The following is a 20,742-nucleotide window of genomic DNA, read 5'->3' on the forward strand; positions in this document are numbered from 1 at the left end:
GTACCTATGTTATCCCCAGTTTCATGTAGGTGGAGATATTAAAGGTTAAAAGACAAAAAAACAAACACTATATTCATGTCCGTCGTAATTAATTAATTGGCTGATTAATTGGTCGATTTGGTCAAACGGCACCATTGCTAGTAGTTCAGGTGCAAATCATTCGTTTTTGTATTGAATGCACTCATGATAGCGTGTTATCGTTGCTATAGCAGCAGCTCAGCTTGTGTGGTGGAAGTCTGGTCATTTCAGACAGATTTCGAAATGTGTTCTTATTTACAAGTGAAAAAACCCCATCTCATCTGGGATATGACGAGGAGATTCAAACATTTATGTAAGGAGTCAATTTATGGTTTTCCGCTACAGGATAGTCTTCAGGATAGAGGAGTTAGTGTTTTGTGGTAAACATGGGAAATGATGGCATATAAATATATCACTTATATATGATAGACATAGATTAGCACTACAGAAAAATGGATGGATGGATTGATGGATGGATGGATTGATGAATGGATGGATGGATGGATGGATGGATGGATAAAAATAGGTGCTACAGAAAGATGGATGGATGGAGGGATGGATGGATGGATGGATGGATGGACATAGATTAGCACTACAGAAAAATGGATGGATTGATGGATGTATGGATTGATGAATGGATAGATGGATGGATAAAAATAAGTGCTACAGAAAGATGGATGGATGGATGGATAGATGAAGGGATGAAGGGATGAAGGGATAAAGATAAGTGCTACAGAAAAATTGATTGATGGCTGAAAGGATGTAGATAAGCACTACACGTATATCTACATGGATGAATGGAAGGGTGGATAGATGGTGAGGGATATAGATAATTGCTACAGAAAAATGGATGGATGGATGGATGGATGGATGTAGATAAGCACTACATGCATGACTACATGGATGGATGTGTAGATGAATGGATGGAGGGATATAGATAAGTGCTACAGAAAAAAGGATAGATAGATGGAAGAAGATAAACACTACATGCATATCTAAATGGATGGATGGATGGATGGATGGATTGATGAATGGATGCAGGGATAAATATAGGTGCTACAGAAAAATGGATTGATGGATGGTTGAAGGGATGTAGATAAGAACTACACGCATATCTACGTGGATGGATGTGTGGATGAATGGATGGATGGAGGAATGTATATAAGTGCTATAGAAAAATGGATGGATAGATCTAATTATTATGAAACTGCTATCCTATTTGAGGAATAAAACCCTTTTAGATGAGCGCTATAAGCTCATTGTGTCTTTTCATTAAAAAATAATCATGTTTCATTCCTTATGTACCTGTCAACATTATTTACTTAAATCAGGTAACAATAACAAAACATAGACCTGAACACTGTCAGCGTCATCCAGCTGAACCTTTACCTCCTCTAACACCAGAGTTTATTCCTGTTGACTTTACACCAGAACTGATACTATTTAACCGTTATTCTAAAGTGTAGTAACATCGTTTATGAAGTCCCCTGACCTTTGCTAATGACCTCATTTGGATACCGAGCCCACAGAACCATCAGAGGCAGAAGCTGTGTGGTGCAGAGAGAGAGAGAGAAAGAGAGAGAAAAAGCAGGAGAGGAAAGAAAACCCACACGATATACCTATTTTGCTTGGTAGGTACAATTTTTTGATAACACCCAAACCAATATAGAAGTTTTGTCTATGTGTGCATTCTACCTCACCCCCTCCCACCAATGGCACCCTCACTAACCTGCAACACGGAGCGTATACAGAGATCGAGTCTCACGTATACCGCAGCGCTTTCGGGCTGATACAGAACAGCCGAGGTGAGTAAAAAAAAAACAGAAATCCGATAACATCGAGCGCATTATTTCTGAGAAACCATCGGAAGACCGCAACCTATTCCAAATTCGCTTCCGCTGTCAAGCGGCAACAAACAAGTTCACAATTCGAATGCATTAAACACCCCAAACCCTTCGCTTCTGACATATCGAGCTGGTAAAAATGAGAAGAATTCGGTTAAAGCCCAAATGAGGTTAAAACCAGAAAAGGCAGATGGTCCGGGTGACCTAGCCTCAAATGTTATCTCATCTGAAAGCTTTATATGTAATGATGCCACTGAAAAATTAGATTACACCTGAAACAACTAGCCTAGTTTGAGAGAAAAAAATTGAGAACTGGATCGTGCAAAAGATACAAATGCAAATCGTATGTAGCGATAATAATCTTGTCCAAAGTTTACTGGAGCCAACTCACGATGCGTCACAGGGTTTTTCAGGAAACGGCGACGAGAACTATCAGAATGTTGCACCGAACTTCTCTATAAGCAGAGAAATCAAAAATACAATGAATTTTCTGATCAAATTATATCCGATATGACTTTATAAACTGAACACACTTTAATTGCTCTGTTTTTCCAGTTTGGTTAACGGTCACGTCACCCACCGTGTGCTGACACACTGAGGAAAAAAAAACAAATCTAAACACATTTCTTAATGACTAGATCGAATAATGCAGAGCGAGCGTGATCGATTCATGTAATATAATCACTCTCTCTGGTCACCCACATGACGATGTGGTTCTCTTCTGAGTCTGGGTCCTCTTAAGGTTTCTTCTTAATATCGTCCGAGGTTTTTTATCACCCTTACTCATGAAATTTGACATTTCTGTAAAAAAAACCCTCCATTAATAAATGCACCATATAACTGAAATGAATTGAACTCGATTCAGAGCGGAGTTTTCCCTTCAGCTTTAGGGCACAGTGAGCATCTGTGAAGCTTCATCAACAGCCTGTATAATAGACCAGACCAGATGGTTTGTTGTGAAAGAGATCATGTTATTACGTTGTTATAACCCTTTTAATTGCATAACGCACTCTTAAAAATAAAACTGACAGGAAAGAAACGAACACAAAGGGGTTTCCACAACCAAGCCAACGAAGAACCTTCCTCAAACGACCTTTCAGCTCCACTTTTTTCTTAGTGCCCCCCCCCCTTTTTTTAATAGTCTAAAGAACCTTTTTCCTCAACAAAAAACCTTTTTGTGCAATGGAAACCTTCCACGGGTGTTAAAGGTTCTTCATAGAACCGGACGCACCATGACAAAGAACCATTTATGAAGCTTTATTGCAGCTTTTTGACAGGTCGCTTCAATACGTCGAGACACAAAAGCACGTCCAACGCGTTCCGTATGCGTGGTATATACGCCGCAGCACGAGGTCACGTCCAATGAGGAGGAATGAAACCCTCGTACAAAATACACGTCTAATGAATGCATGCAACAGCCTGAGCGCATCCAGCTTAGATCCATGTTTAATCTAATTGTCTGAAAGGCTACGAAGGCAAAGGTAGAACCCTATCCTCTTTTTTTTTTTCCTTCTTTCCGTAGACAGTTTGTTCTCAGCCACCCACAGTTTAGTGCTGAGCAAAAAACAAACAGTGGAGAGAATAAAAGGGCCGGCTCTCTCTGTGGGGGCTGAAGGGAATATTGGCGGTGGCCCACACAAAGCCGGCCCTGAAAATAGCCCCCCGGCACAATGAGACCTGCCACTCGGTGTATGAGATAATGTCTAATTGAAAACAGTGCGCCTATTGTCCTGCTGTCACCGGCCCTATTGTCCAGGTCCACCCCCCCCCTCCTTTTTTTTCCATTGATGCGGCACGATTGTTCCCTGCCATTGTGGTTCGCGTACCTCTCTCTCTCTGTCTGTATTGTTATAATTTCATTACTCGTTTGTTTTTTGTTCCCTGTCTCTTTTCGCTCTGCTGCAGGTCTTTTGTTCGGAACATTTAAGCACTCCATACCGAGTCGCCACCACGGTACGTGTGTCTGTGTGAGTGTATTTTATTGACAAATAAACAGAAAGCTAGTTGTAAAAGGAGGGAAATGGCCCGTTTTAGTGGCACGAAGGGTGAGAAGTTCTTTTTGTTGTTTGCATAAAGCAATAAATACGACTAACGCTTTCAGTAAGCCCATTTGACTATTCATGCAAATGGAAGATATGGGGTTTAGGTTAATAACAGACGCAGCACCGAAGCAATTAGACCGACACCTGAACAACCTTGTTCATAAGGGCACTGGATATAAGTCAACGTAACCCACTTGTCTTTTACTATAGACTACAAGAAGAAGCCCCATGTTGCACTTTCACGACCCTGTCTCCTATCATCGACTTTTTAACAGCATGGCGATGTTAAAATGGTGCTGAAAAGCAGGCATGTTTGGAACTCACTCGTTATTTCCTCAGACAAAGGACGGACCCTTTCTCACCTTCGGTTTTACCCTGGACCGATTCCCACCTTTCCCACCGCGCGTTATAGCCAAAAGAGTTAGAACAATGAAAAATGCTACTCTGTTTCCTCGGCCTGAACGCTCGAACAAAAGGCCTTATCAGAAGCTGGAGATTATTGTATGTGTTAATTGTAGAAATATGAAGGTACTATGTGTTGCTGCGGCGCTGTTTAAACAAGATAAGAAACGCCGTAATGTCATGAACCGCTCAGTCCGAGCCGTTTCACTGGAAAACATGATGGCTTTTTTCTTTAAAAAGTGAGCCTGGTGTGAGTGTGGAGGTTAGGACTGGGTGTTTTAGGTGAAAGCTCTTGAGATACAGGATTCTCAAAAGCTGGGTGAAGAGCCGGTCATCAGCGAGCCTTCGTCGGGGCTGAAGACTTTCTGAATGTGATTTAAAAATGACTTCATGGTTTTGTTGATCTGAGACCATACACTTTATAATGCTACAGAAAAAGATTTTCAAGGCTGTTTAAATACAACACAATGAACGGAAAATTGAAAAGCGGGGAATGTTAAGTAGAAAACGAATCCAATTATTACCGAGTTATTTTCATTTCAGGCGATTCCAGAATTTTTCCAGCTTATCTGTTTTGTCGCATTTTTCTATCATTTTTTTAAATAGCGCTTTTTGGTATTGTCACCAAAAAAAAAGGCAAAACCATACATTTATTTCGATAAACTTTTCAAGTATTTATGTATATACTTTTACTCTATTTTACAAATATTTCACACAATAGGACTATATTGTATACGTTTTTAATATTATGAATAAAACCAATTAAAGGTACAAGATCATTCTCACAGATTGTTAAAGACTACTTTCAGGTAAAAAAAGTAATAATGTGTATTATAAAAGTGACAAGGAGAAGTAAACTTTTCTGAGAGGTCATAGTATTTTAATGGCACAGATTTAGATAATAACATAATATATTATAATTATAAATATTATAATATATTATATAAGAGAACTATCCATCCATCCATCTTCAATACCCACTTTATTCCTAATTAGGGTCACGGGGATCTGCTGGAGCCTATCAAAGCACATATTAGGTGAAAGGCAGGGGTACACCATGGACAGGTCACCAGTCCATCACAGGGCCACACATATAAACAGACAATGTGCTGTACATGTTTTTGGACTGTGGGAGGAAACCAGAGTACCCGGAGTAAACCCACGCAAGCACGGGGAGAACATGCAAACTCTACATAGAAAGGCCCCAAACTGTTCGAGCCTAGTATTCGAACCCAGGACCTTCTTACTGTGAGTGCTAACCACTAAGCCACTGTGCTGCCTATAAGAGAACTAATGAGATGAATTAAAGAGGCGGAGAGATAAAGGAGACGTGAAAATGTTTCAGCAATTCTTTTACACGCCTTTAATAGAATCAGAAAAGCAGTAACTTTAAAGAAAATTTAAAGGATGGTTCGGGTCATGCTATTCAGGCCAAAACGGACATTTCTGGTCATCTAGTTAACAAGTATATATGTATGTATTTATATATACATGTATGAATGTATGTATGTATGTGTGTGTGTGTGTGTGTGTGTGTGTGTGTGTGTGTATGTGTGATCCTTGTGGGTGGTGAGTTAGTGAGATGTGAGCCGGACAGCCACCTGGCTAGTCAGAGCTAAGGTATGAGACAGGTCATGGGGAGAGACCAAACAAAGGAGCTGCTTCTAACAATCACTCCCGCTGGAACAGGAAGGCCTCACGGGATCAGGCAGGATAGCGATCTGACCCGGGCAGCGTTTCCGTCGGATAAATCCCGAGAGCCACCGACAGCTAAGCCGACTATGACAGGCTCGGTCATGGAGTTTCCCACAGCCTGGCTACGTCGATATGAGGCAGAGGCCCAGTCTCTGGGGCTCATGGGCAGACGAAAAAGCACAAAAGACTTGGATGAGAGGCGTTTTTTTTTTGGTAACTTGGCAAACATGGAAACCTCCAGAAAACATGGCATCTGCCAACATGTTGGACTGAGAGAACAAAAGGGCCACCTAGTTTGTTCCGGGTGTTGAACACTTTCTTTCAAGTCACCATTTTTGTGATATCTTCTGATAAAATACTCGTGGAGGAATCCAATGTGCAAAATGTACAGTCGCTACAAGGAACAGCTAAAATCCTCCGAATTAGTATTAAACACATGCCATGCAGGGTTATCGTGTCATAAAATATAAGACCCAATCATGTGGCAATATGCAAATGAAGGCTATGAAAAGCCCAGTTTACCCAGGAGGAAGCAGCAGAGCATGTGAAGATGGTGCAAATGTAATATTTTACACATAAAACAAGGCCTTGAAACTAAACAGGTGCTATAAAAAGCTTTTAGATAAAAACTTAGTAACATTTATGGATAATGTCTGAACAGATGTGAATAATGTAGCTGAGGGACAGCTACATCTGTCCGGTGCATGGGCTTCATTAACCAACTCGGGATTTCTTATCATCTATATATTAATGACAAAAAAATTGTAGACATTTTCTATTTTCTATCCACGAAAACGAGCATTATTATCACAATATTCAGTGCTCCACAAAGGATGTATACTTTATGAAGGATTGTTATACTTTACAAGATATTTCATGAAGTTATATTTTTTCAGCCATACAAGGCATTAGAAAAAACATTATTCTTGTCGCAGTAATTCACCATCTGTTGCACTTCCTGGAAGTCTTTCCATCCAAATGGCTCCATTAGTGGTCAAGAAAAAGGTCAACCAAAAAGACATGGAAATCACCCGGAAAGAGATCTGTGTGTGTTTCGGGAAAGCGGCTCAAACCGATCGTATTGCAACAAGACCCCAGTGCACAATAGGTTTAGGCCGCGTCAGCCTTTATCACGGATGTTGATGTCGTATGAGTGACTGCTGATGAATCATGTAAATGACAGAAATCTACAGTCTGTCTGTGTTGCACTTTCAAAGTTTTCAATTGACTCACCTAGCAGCTTTGAGCTTGAGGAACTGCCAGAGACACTATTCAAACACCAGGCTGACATGGTTGACATTTTTTTTTTTATTACTTTCATTGCTCATCTTTCTATCATGTCCTGGGGCGAAGTGTTAGGCTTCATTCAAAACATGCATATAATAAGATGCAGATAGCAGCACTGTGTTACGCGACACCATAGGCCGATCGTTTTACTAACATATCAGTCATCTGATGCTGTTTACTTAAACTAAATCAGTGTATCAGGTGAAACCATCCGTGAACTTTAAGAACATAACCTCATGAACGACAAGAATGAATTCCCTGATCACATAATTATGCATTTTCACCAGATAGTACAGTTACAGGAGGGGACGCCTGTGTCACCCAGATGAGGACGATGCGAGTCTGGTTTCTTCCTTGTGTCATCTCAGAGAGTTTTTCCCTCGCCGACGTCACCTCTCACTTGCTCAGTAGGAATGAATTCATCATTTATTTCCTGGATTTGTATGTACATTTCTGCTATATAAAGCTGCTCCGCGACAATGTCGTTGTTGCTGATACAAATAAAAAACTGGTCTCTGGAGCAGTTCCTTATGAACTTATGCTAAAGACATTTCCTGGGCTAAGCTGAGGTTCAAAATGAATTATTAGTTGATATTTTTGGGGGGAATGGAACCTACTATAGCGTGTCAGTAAGAATGGGACCCCTGTGTAAGGGCCAAACTTTCACAAGAGGTTTGATTAGACGCTCCTCTACAAGCGGGCATCTTTCAGAATGCCGGACAATGGAGCTTAAGACATTAAGATAATACCAAATCTCGCTGAGTGGCACACGGCCTTTAATCGTGCACACACAAAAAAACAACAACAACCCCTACCTCTAAACTCACACTATATTCACATCCCCACAGAGATAAAACGAAAGCCTGATGCAGTATCACTGCGGTTTCAATCCACAGGCAGCTACCGAGCGCTTGTGGTCGCAGTTATGAAGTAACGCTTGGTTGGGGGGGGCGGGGGGGCGGTAGGGGGTCTGGAGTCAGCAACTGACTTCCTCCCACTGAAGCTGCAGAAAGCTGCACATATACGGTACTCCACAGCTTTCCACGAGAACTTGCAAAGTCGCTGAAAGTAAATTGCGATGCCACTTCCTATCTCAGGTTGTCGGTGAGTCCCTATCTATACAGCTTCCCCTCCAGCAGCAGCAGAACCTCCTGCCTCAGTAAGAGAGCTCATCAATGGAGGAACGTGGCACCGTGGTGCTTTTGCTGACGTGCGACACCTTTCATATTTTCAGATCGTTATCGCACTTCCCGTTGAAGAAGACGCCTGTTATTAATAGATAATGCGTTTGGGTTTTGTTCCCTTGAGATTTTTTTTTTACTAAACAGATTGCATCGATTACAATTGAGTTGCGTGGATCATATATATATATATATAAAGGAAGTCTTTTAATAGCTTATAGCTGAATCTATTAAATGAAAAAAAAAAAAAAAAAACACGCGTATACATTTGTCTATAAACCTCTACAAGTATTCTCATGAAACTATAACTATGACTTTTTTTGTTTAAAAAAGGGGGGGGGCAATGTGGCTGGTTTATTTATTTATTAATAAAATGTGATGATTCTTCAACAGGTGTTTAGTCTTCAAGCTCAAGGGACTTTATGCTTCTACTGCCCTCTTGTGGGTTGGTAAAACATTTGTTTGAGATAAAAAAAAAAACAAACAAACAAAACAGACCACTGTCCAATAAATCATGAGCGATTTGGTGGTATCATGAACTCGCACAGATTAGATTCATAAAGTGTCTTGAACGAGGTCAGAGCCAGGATTGTTAAGTAAAATTGCCTTCTTGAACAGAGGTTAGGAGTTCTACCTGCCTTCTTCTTCTTTCAGCTTTTCCCTTCAGGGGTCTCCACAGCGAATCATCTCTATCCCTATCTTCTGCAACACTTGTACCCACTAGTTTCATATCCTCATTTATTCCATCCATATACCTCCTCTTTGCCTCCTGCCTGGCAGCTCCATGTCCAACATTCTCCTACCGATATATAATCACTCTCCCTCCTCTGAACATGTCCAAACCGTCTTAATCTGGCCTTCCTAACTCTGTCCCCCAAATGTCCAACATGAGCTGTCCCACTGATGTACTCTTTCCTAATCCTGTCCAACCGTGTCACTCGCAAAGAGAACCTCAACATCTTCAGCTCTGACTCCTGTCTCTTCCTAAGTGCGTCTCTAAACCATACAGCATGGCCGGTCTCACCACTGTCTTGTACAGGAGTTCTACCAGCCTAAAGAAGCTAAAACATCAGAAATATACTGCTTTAAAGTATATTAGAGGGTCATTATATCCCTTCAATTAGGGAACTTAGAGGTTCTAAATAGTCAGTATATAGCTGTAAAAACAGTAACATCCCTTAAACAAATTTAGTTTTTCACACCACACTTTTCAGTTCTTTGCCAACATCCTCGAGAGGCACCGCAACTCGATTAGCTTCTTAGCATGAAGACAAATATTAAGTTAGGAAAATGTCACTATGTCGTAAGCTAAAAAAACATTAAGCTCATTATTTGGAGAGGAAAAAACCTTTCTGCTACACATTTCTTTTCTTTATTTTAAAGAATGTCCTTGGTTTAGTTTATACATATACACTATTTTGGCAAAAGTTTTGGGACACCCCTCCAAATCATTGAATTCAGGTGTTGTTTTTCAGGGGTTGGGCTCGGCCCCTTTGTTCCAGTGAAAGGAACTCTTAATGCTTCGGCTTCATACCAAGACATTTTGGACAATTTCATGCTCCCAACTTTTTATGAACAGTTTGGGGATGACCCCTTCCTGTTCCAACATGACTGTGCACCAGTGCACAAAGCAAGGTCCATAGAGACATGGATAAATGAGTTTGGTGTGGAGGAACTTGACTGGCCTGCACAGAGTCCTGACCTCAACCCCATAGAACACCTTTGGGATGAATTAGAGCTCAGACTGTGAGAAAACTGGGATGTCTGCCTTTACATGCACATGAATGTAATATGGAGTTGTCCCGCTCCTTTGCAGCTATAACAGCTTCAACTCTTCTGGGAAGGCTTTCCACAAGGTTTAGGAGTGTGTTTATGGGAATTTTTGACCATTCGTCTAGAAGAGCATTGGGGAGGTCAGGCACTGATATTGGATGAGAAGGTCTGGCTCACAGTCTCCACTCTAATTCATCCCAAAGGTGTTCTATTGGTGCACTGGTGTTCAGTCATGTTGGAACAGGAAGGGGTCATCCCCAAACTGTTCCCACAAAGGAGCATGAAATTGTCCAAAATGTCTTGGTATGAAGCTGAAGCATTAGGAGTTCCTTTCACTGGAACCAAGGTGCCCAACCCCTGAAAAACAACACCTGATGTCAGAAACTATTTAATTCTGAGTCATAACTAACAGATTTAGCCTTAAACTTTTTCCAAGGTTCTAAAAAAGTCTAGTAAAATAAACAATAGCAAAACAAATTTGGTATATTACAGTACGAATATTTAGCTATTTAGCTTAAATTGGGGGATTGTTACGCAGCCTAGACATTTAAAATACAACACTAATTTATTTTTATTCATGGTAATAAACGTTACAGATTAAAACTAATATGTAATAATTTGTTCAGACCGATCAAAACAAGACAAGGAAGAAAAAAACAAACAAAACACAACATGGTCGATAAACAAATAAACAAAACATTCTTTAATGATGCTCGGTTAGAAAAACATGACGCAAAATTATCATGGCTTAGAAACAAATGAAAAATCCAACAAATAAACGTAATCAGACAAAAAACTCCATCATGGTTCTGTGACACGAGGTTAATTCGAGACGCTCTGTAGCAGCGTGATGTTGTCTCCTTTCAGCATGATCCTCCCTGATGAAGAACAGAAAGGACACAACATGAAATTACAACTAATAATCTTTATATTTTTTTTAAAACACAAACACATTCAGTGAAGAGGTTTTTACCTAAAGGCTTCCTGTTCTTGGTCTTCATGTGCACTTCCTCTGCATCATCCAGAACTAAGTTCATGTACTCGTCAAAACCCTAGAATTATAAAACAAGCTTTTTATCAGCTTTTCCAATCCCATGGAACAATATATGTTTTAACTGAGAATGACTTTCTTAAGAAAATCTTGCTCTTAAACCAGCAACATAAGTTTCATTAATTGCTCTACAGTAAATACTACATCAACTATAAATGCTCATTTTTTTATTGATTTATTGTCTATAACAGCAGCTCTAAAAGTAGTGCCTCTGTCAGTCACAAGACTATATTAAACTGTTTACAATTCAGTTTATTTATATAGCGCTTTTAACAATGGACATTGTTACTATTTATCTCTATTTTATCCCTAATGAGAAGCCTGAATTCGACGGTGGTGAGGAAAAACTCCGAGACGATGTGAGGAAGAAACCTTGAGAGGAACCAGGCTCAGAAGGGAACCTCATCCTCATTTGGGTGACACTGGACAGTAAATAACGTAAATGTAAATAATTTCTCCAACAGCAACCTGAGGAACTAATAGGTCAGTGTAGTTTCTGAGTTCATTATAGACTTAGCATGAATTCTTCAGAAATGGCTAAGGGACAGAGTCAGGGAATATAATTAAGCCACATTTTATCAGAATTGCTTTCTTCCTAATTGTATATTTTGGTTTAGGTGACAGTGCAGTTGAATTTGCAAAATCTGATTGGTCGGAAGGTGGCATTTATTTATTTATTTATTTATTTTTAATCTCCAGCTGTTACATTACCGACAAGTTAATATTCATGCATTCATTCTGATGTTACTGTTACTATAGTAACAGCTCATTTACATGGATTTGCAAAATAAACAGCAAATAATCCAAGAAGACTAAAGTGTTCTTTAATAAAGCAAGTATGATTAGCAATATGGTGGTGCTTTGGTTAGGAGACATTTATATAACATTTATAGGAGGAGTCTCAAACATCAGCTCTTTGTAATGGTCATGGTGAAGTTTCCTAATTCTTCAGGACAGAGATTTTTACACTTCCTGGTTTCTGTGTAAAATTATGAACTGCTGTCATTGCTATAATGTGAAAGTTTTAACAAGAATTAATGGGTCTAACTAGATATTAAACATAACTATAAACTGTTAAATCGTGTTAAGTAACTAACTAAAAATCGTAATTGTGGCAAACCGCTGTCGTATAAGTGGGAAAACATGCTCCAGACTGTGCCCTGATGACAACAAGGGTTACTCCAGACTGATCCGACACGCTAATCTGTAGCTTTCTTACACCACAGTAAATGATTAACACACAGAAAACTGAAGAAAATCTGACTGACGCAGTAATAAACTTATCGCCTAGTTTTACTCAGTAATCATGATGATTCCTTGTGCAAACAAAACGATCAGCAAGTCAGATTCGATGCCGAAATCTATGGCATGCAATTTGGGTCCACTTGTTAGTCGGTGCACGTGAATTTCACATGATTACACACAAGAAGGCAGAAATCAATCACGGCAAATGTAACGGTCAGAATCAAAAACGCCACAGCGTAGATCCTTCCACAAACAATGCTGTACATTTTAACTGCGGTGATGCTGCACGTTTACTCACAATAATGCAGCCTTCTATCCGCATGTTGATCTGCTCGTAAAGCCACACCTGGATACGGGATCGCTGCAAGGGAGAAAAGAAAGACAGGGAGATTAATGTTTGATTATCAAAGACAAAATAACAATGTGTGCTTGAATTATATGTGCAGACAAATGTCCTAAAAGGATTTAAAAATAGTCTTGGATAAACATTACATTGATAATACAGTACATGAAAAAGAGCATAGGAGATAGAATGAATGAGAATTAGATATATTGAAAAAAGTAAGACTTACATTCTGTAGATACCTGAAAATAAGGTTCTGGGAAGATAAAGTCAAGGCTATGTAACAAGAATTATATGGACATTTGATGAAAAAACAAACGTCTTTAGTAGTTTGGGGCAAATACATCTTTTTGACTCAACTAGCGATGGGAATTTTGACTCGTGAGTCGGATCACTCATTTGAGCTCACAGATGAGTCGATTCTTTTACCTTCCAATCAGCTAGACTACTTTGTTTTCTTAAATCAGTTTGAGAAAATGGGGCAAATGATTACTCTTCTTAAAATAACTATGGGTGAGCTATTTAACTGTTTTGTGAAATCTTAAATAATAATATAAAAAAAGCTCATCAACCTCCAGCTAAATGAGTCGACTCCAAGTGTCGAATCATCTGCAAACGATACATGACTCTCTCTCTCACACTCACTCACTCACTCACTCACACACACATACACAAAGAACCCAATAGCAGCTTCGATATGCACTCACTACATAAATGTTAAACAAAATACGCAAATAAACCTTAAACTATTAGCTAGCAATACAAAACAGCGAGTCGAATCGCTAAATGAATGAGCTTTGGCAGCTATGCTAACCGGCTAACAGCATGGAAAGGATACAATAGGTTGCACCATAACCTTCTGGACTTTCTGTCCTTGTCCTCTGTACGCCATGATTAAGAGATAATATCAGTATCTTCTTCGATAAAGGTTTAAAAAACTGAAAGAAACGCAAGATTTTTTGGCGCGTTCAACGAACTCTTCACGTTGTTAAAGGCGACAATGGCCGCGCACCGGAAGTAGAATGACGTTTCAGATAATCGTGCGTCACGGAAAGGCGCAGCGCCGCGTGCGTCCAGGAGGCTGAGCTGTATAAGCGGTTCATGACCACATAATATAACATTTATAACAAACCACAAGTAGTTTGGGTCCAGTACAGGGCAGTGGGTTATACCATTGTCTCATATAAATCAGATAAACCTGCTTTAAAAATAATAATAAAGGTTACGTTGATAGAAATATTTGCTCTCATTGTGATTCCATGGTTATGGTGCTACTGAGCCATTGAAACTCGTTAAACATTTCAACGCAACCTTAATCAGTCTACTCTTATCGCCATGATATCGTGTTGTATATGACGCTTGCATGTGGACATCATTTGGTGTGTCTCAGCCACTGAGTGATGTGTCTGGGGTTTCAAAATTCTCATTATCCTGGCATCCAGTGGCTCACTTTTGCTGACTTAATTTATTTTTTTAATGCATTTAATGCATTTTATGCATTCTGGAAATGCATATGTAATAAGATAGATAGACAAACAGACATACATACATATAGATAGATAGATAGATAGATAGATAGATAGATAGATAGATAGATAGATAGATAGATATGAGACACAGTGGATTTAATCATATTTAGATCAGCATTTACATTACTGTACAGTGCACGTGCAAACTGGCAGCAGAAAATAAATATGAAGAACCTTTCTTATGATACTCCATGCTTTGATACATAGACAGACAGACAGATAGATAGATAGATAGATAGATAGATAGATAGATAGATAGATAGATAGATAGATAGATAGATAGATAGATAGATAGATATGAGACACAGTTGTGGATTTAACCATATTTATATCAGTATTTACATTACAGTACAGTGCACGTGCAAACTGGCAGCAGATAATAAATATTAAGAACCTTTGTTAAGATACTCCATGCTTTGAAGTAGATAATAAATATATAGAACACTGTGTAAATGTAAAAGATTTTCACAATGCATAACTTTTCATTTAAACGAGTGTTTGAGCTCTTTTCAACGAAAATAGAGGGGTCTAATAAACTCGTGTAGTCAAACGAAGAAGTCCACGCACGTTGATGACGAAGTACGCAGACACTGGTGACGACATACTCACCGTGGCTTATTGGCCAGTGTGTCAATTCTGTTGTTGTTATAAGAAGCGCTGCGAGGTGAGTACAATGGAGTACTGAAAATGTATTGAACGTTAAAAATAATTAGATTAAAAATAAACTTCTGACACGTTTATCTACAGCAATACAGAATACAACCGCGATAAACAAACAGAAACAAATCTGCTGAGCTACTTTGGCCAGCCAGCTAATGCTAATTAGCTAGTTCTAGCTAGTTGATTCCCGGTGGTCAGCCTTAGCGCCGGGTAGTTAACACGTTCACGCGCTAAATACAGGTTTAAGCTGTACGTATTTATTACAGATTTTATTTGTGATTTTTTTACACTATTTATGAGATCTAGCCCTGTAGAATATTTATTGTTCTCTGTGTTATAAAGGCAAATAAAATGGCTTCAATTTTATTCTCTTCGGTCACGCGCATAAAAACAAACTAGCGCTATTTATGAGATGATTACAGAAATAAACTTTATTATAAGTATGTTAAAGGTCTTGTAATGTTATATGTCTTATTCCAGCATGTTAAAGTTAGCCTGTTTATTTATAAAAGTGCTGCATCAGTGCCTGTGAGTGGACAATGACAGAGGATGAGCTTTTGTTATACATTACTGTGGTCAGCGACTCTGAGAGCCTGCTCCTGTATTGACCAAATCATTTATTAGGGTAAAAAAATCTCTTTTAAAACACCAAAAACAACGAATCCCACTAAACCAGGGTTCATTCAGGGTGTTATAGAGACATTTTTGTAAGTTAGGGGTAATGTTCTTTGTAGCCGCCATTATCTGTTAAAATATCACCAAACCTAACAGTAGTTTTTTGTTTTTGAGACTTGGATTAAACCTAGTTAGCACTGTTGCCTCACAGTAAGAAGGTCCTGGGTTCGAATCCCGGGTTCGAACAGGTAGGGGCCTTTCTTTGTGGAGTTTGTATGTTCCCCCCGTGCCTTCGTGGGTTTACTCCGGGTACTCCGGTTTCCTCCCACAGTCCAAAAACATGTACATTAGGTTGATTGTTAATTCTAAATTGCCCATAGGAGTGATTGTGAGTGTGTGTGGTTGTGTGTCTATATGTGTGGCCCTGTGATGGACTGGTGACCTGTCCAGGGTGTTGCCTTTCACCCAATGTGTGCTGGGATAGGCTCCAGCAGATCCCTGTGACCCTAATTAGGAATAAAGCAGGTATAGAAGATGGATAGATGGATTAAACCGAGTCACGTGATCAGTTAAACCATTAAAAGGCTTCATTTATCTTCAGTAGGCTCTTTATTCCAGTAACACTGGGTATGAAATGGGAATACAGCCTGGATTCCAGGGCATTATGTAAATACATATCGACACTTAGGGGCAATTTAGTGTAGCTAATCTACCTACCTCCATGTTTTTTCGGAAGGTAGGAGGAAACCGGAGAACCTTGAGGAAACCCACATGCGAGGTTTACTCAAAGAGCAACCTGAGCTCAGGATCGATCCGTGCGTGAGGAGGAAAGCTTCCTGCTTAGTCATAACTCACTAATAAGTAGAAAGCCTTTGTTATCTTTTCATATTAAAAGATGACCAGACTTCATAGCTCTGCAGAAACTATGCATTGTGTCTTATTTTGTGGGTTAAAATATACTATATTAGACAGGCAGACAGGCAGGCAGGCAGACAGACAGACAGACAGACAGACAGACAGACAGACAGACAGACAGACAGACAGATAGATAGAACGCATACAGGGACTCGGGTATCCACCTGGGGATTTTTTTCCCTCAGTTATTATGCACCTTAAGGACTCTCTCACTGCACATTCTAGCACCCAACATGACCAGTTACTTGTATATATTATTTATTTATTACTCATCAGTGCAATAACTTGTGACTTACTGCAACTTGTAAATTATTATACCTGTATATTACCAAGACAACTATTTGTATATTTTCACCTACATATTAGATCACTCTTCTCACTGTTTTTCTATAAATAACCAGTGCAATGTTTTGTAAATATCAACCTTTTTAAATCACTGAAAAATACTTTATTGCTTTTTAATAACCTGTCTGCACTGTATCCCAGTCACATGTTTACATCTTTCTGAACTATTCACAGTATTTGGGTCATGGCACATCTGTTCTGTTACTTTTTTTTTTTTTTAACTGTATTTTTATTATTATTATTATGCCCTTCATGCTGCTCACGTGCCTTTAATTGCCCCTTGGGGACAAATAACGTTTTTTGAATTGAATAGATAGATAGATAGGTAGCGCTGGGTGTTGAGAAACTTTTCACCGGTATTTCTTTCTCTTGTCAGGGACTCAGGATGCTGCGATTGCGGTGTAAGGCTAAGAACGGGACTCATCTGATGCAAGGCCTGACGCACCAGTCCTGTGTTCAGGAGCTGAAAGACAAGGTGGAGGAGCTGACAGGAATCCCATGCGATGTGCAGAAGATCATGGTGGGCTATCCACCCTCCAGCTTGGATCTGCGCAACGGAGATGCACATCTGAAAGATTACCCCATAAAATCAGGTGAGGAGGTTTTAGAGCAGGAGCTGAAAAACACTCAGCTTGATAATGGGTTCGGATCAGGCTTGCTGAAGGAAATTAGAAACTGTCATCAGAGTGAAAGGAGGTCCTTAAGTGAATTGAAAGAAGCTGATCTCTGTTTCTCCACTAGAGGGCAGTGTAGAAATGTAAATTATGAACTGGTATTGATTTGACTGATCATCTGCACAAGCATCCGTGTCCTGTCACGTGACCATTTAAGCAGAATACAGACCAACATTTTAACGTAAGATATTAATTTATACGTTGATTGACTGGCCAGCTATTACCTACTTATGGATCAGCTACAGCAGTGTTATTGCAGAAGTATCAAACTCATGGCCTCATCAAGATTTAAGACCTGATTGTGGCAGGAAGTCTGAGTATCAAAAACAGCATCTTGTGGTCTACAAAACACTGAGCAGCAATAAATTTAAGAGTGCTGATTAAGCGTTTTCAGAATAAGCACCTGCTAGGTGTTGATTATCATCTGATGATCTTTGTTTACTTGTTAAATGTGGGTGTAAATGCCAAAGAATTTTTGAGATTATTGTCAATGTGATGAAGTGAAATAAAGTGTCCTTGTCCTGTCAGTATTTTCTCATGAGTCCTGAATTCTCTCCTAGGAGACACGCTGATTGTAGAGGAGGAAAAGAACAAGCCTAAAGTCGTCACCACTCCAAAACCCCTGCTCCTGGACTGTAGACCTGTGCTGGAGCGTCGCACCGTACCCGCTGATAACTCCTGTCTGTTCACCAGTGTTAATTACGTGGTGGAGGGAGGCGTGTATAACGCGGCCTGTGCGCCCGACTTGCGCCAGCTGATAGCCCACATCGTAGCCCACGATTCCACCGCGTACTCCGAAGCCGTGCTGGGAAAAAGTAACGAGGACTACTGCACTTGGATCCGCCGCAGCGACACGTGGGGCGGAGCCATCGAGCTCTCCATCCTGTCGAAGTATTACCAGTGTGAGATCTGTGTGGTGGACACGCAGACGGTACGCGTGGACCGCTTCGGCGAGGACGCCGGCTACAGAAAGCGTGTGCTGCTCATTTACGACGGCATCCACTACGACCCACTCCAGATGCTCGTACCCGGGACAGACTGTCCGCCGCAGACCATCTTCTCCACGTCTGACGACGTCATCCTGGCACAGGCGCTAGAGCTGGCCGACGAGGCGCGCCGCAAACGCCAGTACACGGACGTGAACCGCTTCGCGCTGCGCTGCATGACATGTCAGACTGGCCTGGTGGGACAGAAGGAGGCGAGGGAACACGCCAAGGAGACGGGCCACACCAATTTCGGCGAGGTTTAAAACTCTCGCAAACGTCAGAAGTGTCTGTTACCACAATGCTACATGTTCTCATGATTTCACAGCTGTGTCTCAGTGCCGTTCTCTACCTCACGTTATTCTGATCCCTCCCCCATCGCAGCTATGGATGACACTGGGTATTGACGTTCTTTAACGAAGTTTAAAGCATTAATTTGGTGTGTGTGTGAGTGTGTGTGCGCGTGTGTGTGTTTGCGTTCACAGTATTGTAATAACATTTTTAAACAAACGTATTAGTAGCAGTTGAGTCTGTTGCCTAATCGACTGAGCCTCGATTCAAACCAAAACTTAAGGGTGCTTTCACATATGCAGTGTTTATCGAACCCTGGCGTGAGTTCCTCGTTTGTGAAGGTGAGAACACAGCAATCGCACTCAGGTGAGGACCAAAACTGCCGGTTCCCGAGGGCGTCCAAGCGAGGTACGGGACGTGAACCATGCATGTGTGTGTTTTGGGTTACAGGCGACATTTTGTTCTGTAGATGCGGACTGCTAGAATGAGCTCGGGTGATTAAGAGGATTTTTACACACTTGGCAAGGGCTTGCTTACTTTATTCTGTCATTTTGTACCTTCTACACGTGCCGTTTTAACTCTACACCTCCCTCAGCCAATATTATTAGTATATTTTTAGCTTTTTGATCCAGGTCTGATTCATATAAATAATTGTGGAAGCATCCTATAACCTGCAGAATCGTCAGATTAGAAGGCATCAATGCATCAGTTGCACTTTGCACATTTTTACCTGCATTTTTCTTAAATACATATTATCACTATGATAAAAAGGTATCAACCAAACCCAACGTTGATCCAGTATCTGAATCGGTGGCACGATGTTGAGGTCAGACTTTAAGACAGTTGCGTCCACATCTGCGTTCTGTCGCTCAACATCGCGGGCTTTCACGGCGCTAAATAAATCAGTGGCTGTGTGGACAGTTAAAGGAAAAATCCACCTTGAACGAAGTGCATATTAATCTTTATCATGAAACACTGAAGGCTGAGAATGAAGATGATGCAGCGGCGCTTTAGTCCTTTTAATGTCTCTCATCAGTACACTCAACTTCTGAAGCTCTGATTTCAATCTGAACATCGCCATCGCGACACCCGAGCTAAGGTTAACGTTTCAGTCATGTCCTGTACCTGCACTTCATTGTGTGTAATGTTTACAATGTGTTTCACAGTGAAGTTTTCCTTTAATATAGTCAAATCTGGAGTGTTGAAGATGTTTTGCTCCGATCCTGCTCCTCGCTCTTCATCCCTGACCTTTTCAGAACAATCGATGACGCCAGACGGTCCTAACGCTCCGTGTCTGAATTTTACCCGTTACTTGAAGTGCTTGCAGAAGGTGTACGGCAGCAATCACGGTTCTGTATTCGCTCTTATCTCTGAGCTTCTCATTCCAAGTGCTTGTTAAACTAACGAGAGTTCAGGCCTTGGTGTGTGTGTGTGTGTGTGTTTGAGTAGAGATAACGGTGCTGATGCTCGACTCGGTTCCACATTAAATTGCCTAGCGGTGTGTGTTTCTCTTAACGGCGTATGCAAAACACTTTGCAAATTGGATAGGAAGTTTTCTTCTTAAGTGACTGAACCATGAGTGAGTTTTTGTTTTTTTTATTTTTAAGTGGAGAATTGTGTCATATCAGACGTTACAGAAACACTGGGGCAAAGTCACTCGAGTAGTACACGTGGATAAACTATACAGAATGTATTCCAAGTTCTACAAACTCAATACATTTCCAGTCAGGTACTGTCCACACACTACAAAGCTTTCTAAGTTATTGGACAAGTTCCATTTTACAGAATTGTTCCACTGTGAGGCCAAAGGAAATGTGTTAATATCATTAAAGTTTTTTTTCTCCTCTCT

The 20,742-nt window shown here is 40.4% G+C and overlaps 2 protein-coding genes across 2 annotated transcripts; one reads left to right on the plus strand and one right to left on the minus strand.

The window, feature by feature from the left end:
* Positions 1-10,918: 10,918 nt before the first annotated feature.
* On the minus strand, positions 10,919-13,912 carry snrpe (small nuclear ribonucleoprotein polypeptide E). Its single transcript, XM_058373201.1, has 5 exons — positions 13,720-13,912; positions 13,111-13,137; positions 12,837-12,899; positions 11,216-11,294; positions 10,919-11,120 (listed from the first exon to the last, which is right to left on the minus strand). The coding sequence occupies exons 1-5, from the start codon at positions 13,771-13,773 to the stop codon at positions 11,065-11,067; spliced, it is 279 nt and encodes a 92-aa protein (XP_058229184.1). The 5' UTR covers positions 13,774-13,912; the 3' UTR covers positions 10,919-11,064.
* Positions 13,913-15,005: 1,093 nt separating this feature from the next.
* On the plus strand, positions 15,006-20,741 carry yod1 (YOD1 deubiquitinase). Its single transcript, XM_058373196.1, has 3 exons — positions 15,006-15,074; positions 17,322-17,538; positions 18,180-20,741. Exons 2-3 carry the CDS (start codon positions 17,331-17,333, stop codon positions 18,866-18,868), a joined length of 897 nt encoding a protein of 298 aa, XP_058229179.1. The 5' UTR covers positions 15,006-15,074; positions 17,322-17,330; the 3' UTR covers positions 18,869-20,741.
* Position 20,742: the final 1 nt, after the last annotated feature.

The sequence above is a fragment of the Hemibagrus wyckioides genome, linkage group LG21 (assembly GCF_019097595.1).
Source record: "Hemibagrus wyckioides isolate EC202008001 linkage group LG21, SWU_Hwy_1.0, whole genome shotgun sequence".
In the NCBI taxonomy this organism is placed as follows: domain Eukaryota; kingdom Metazoa; phylum Chordata; class Actinopteri; order Siluriformes; family Bagridae; genus Hemibagrus; species Hemibagrus wyckioides.

Bases quoted from the DNA above. Each gene is read 5' to 3' on its own strand.
- yod1 (XM_058373196.1), top strand. From the start codon at position 17,331: ATGCTGCGATTGCGGTGTAAGGCTAAGAACGGGACTCATCTGATGCAA. The intron at 17,539-18,179 runs GTGAGGAGGTTT...ATTCTCTCCTAG, and splicing joins AGATTACCCCATAAAATCAG to GAGACACGCTGATTGTAGAG.
- snrpe (XM_058373201.1), bottom strand. From the start codon at position 13,773: ATGGCGTACAGAGGACAAGGACAGAAAGTCCAGAAGGTTATGGTGCAA. The intron at 13,138-13,719 runs GTATCCTTTCCA...TTATCTTCCCAG, and splicing joins AGGTTATGGTGCAACCTATT to AACCTTATTTTCAGGTATCT. The intron at 11,295-12,836 runs GTGAGTAAACGT...TTATAATTCTAG, and splicing joins GGATAGAAGGCTGCATTATT to GGTTTTGACGAGTACATGAA.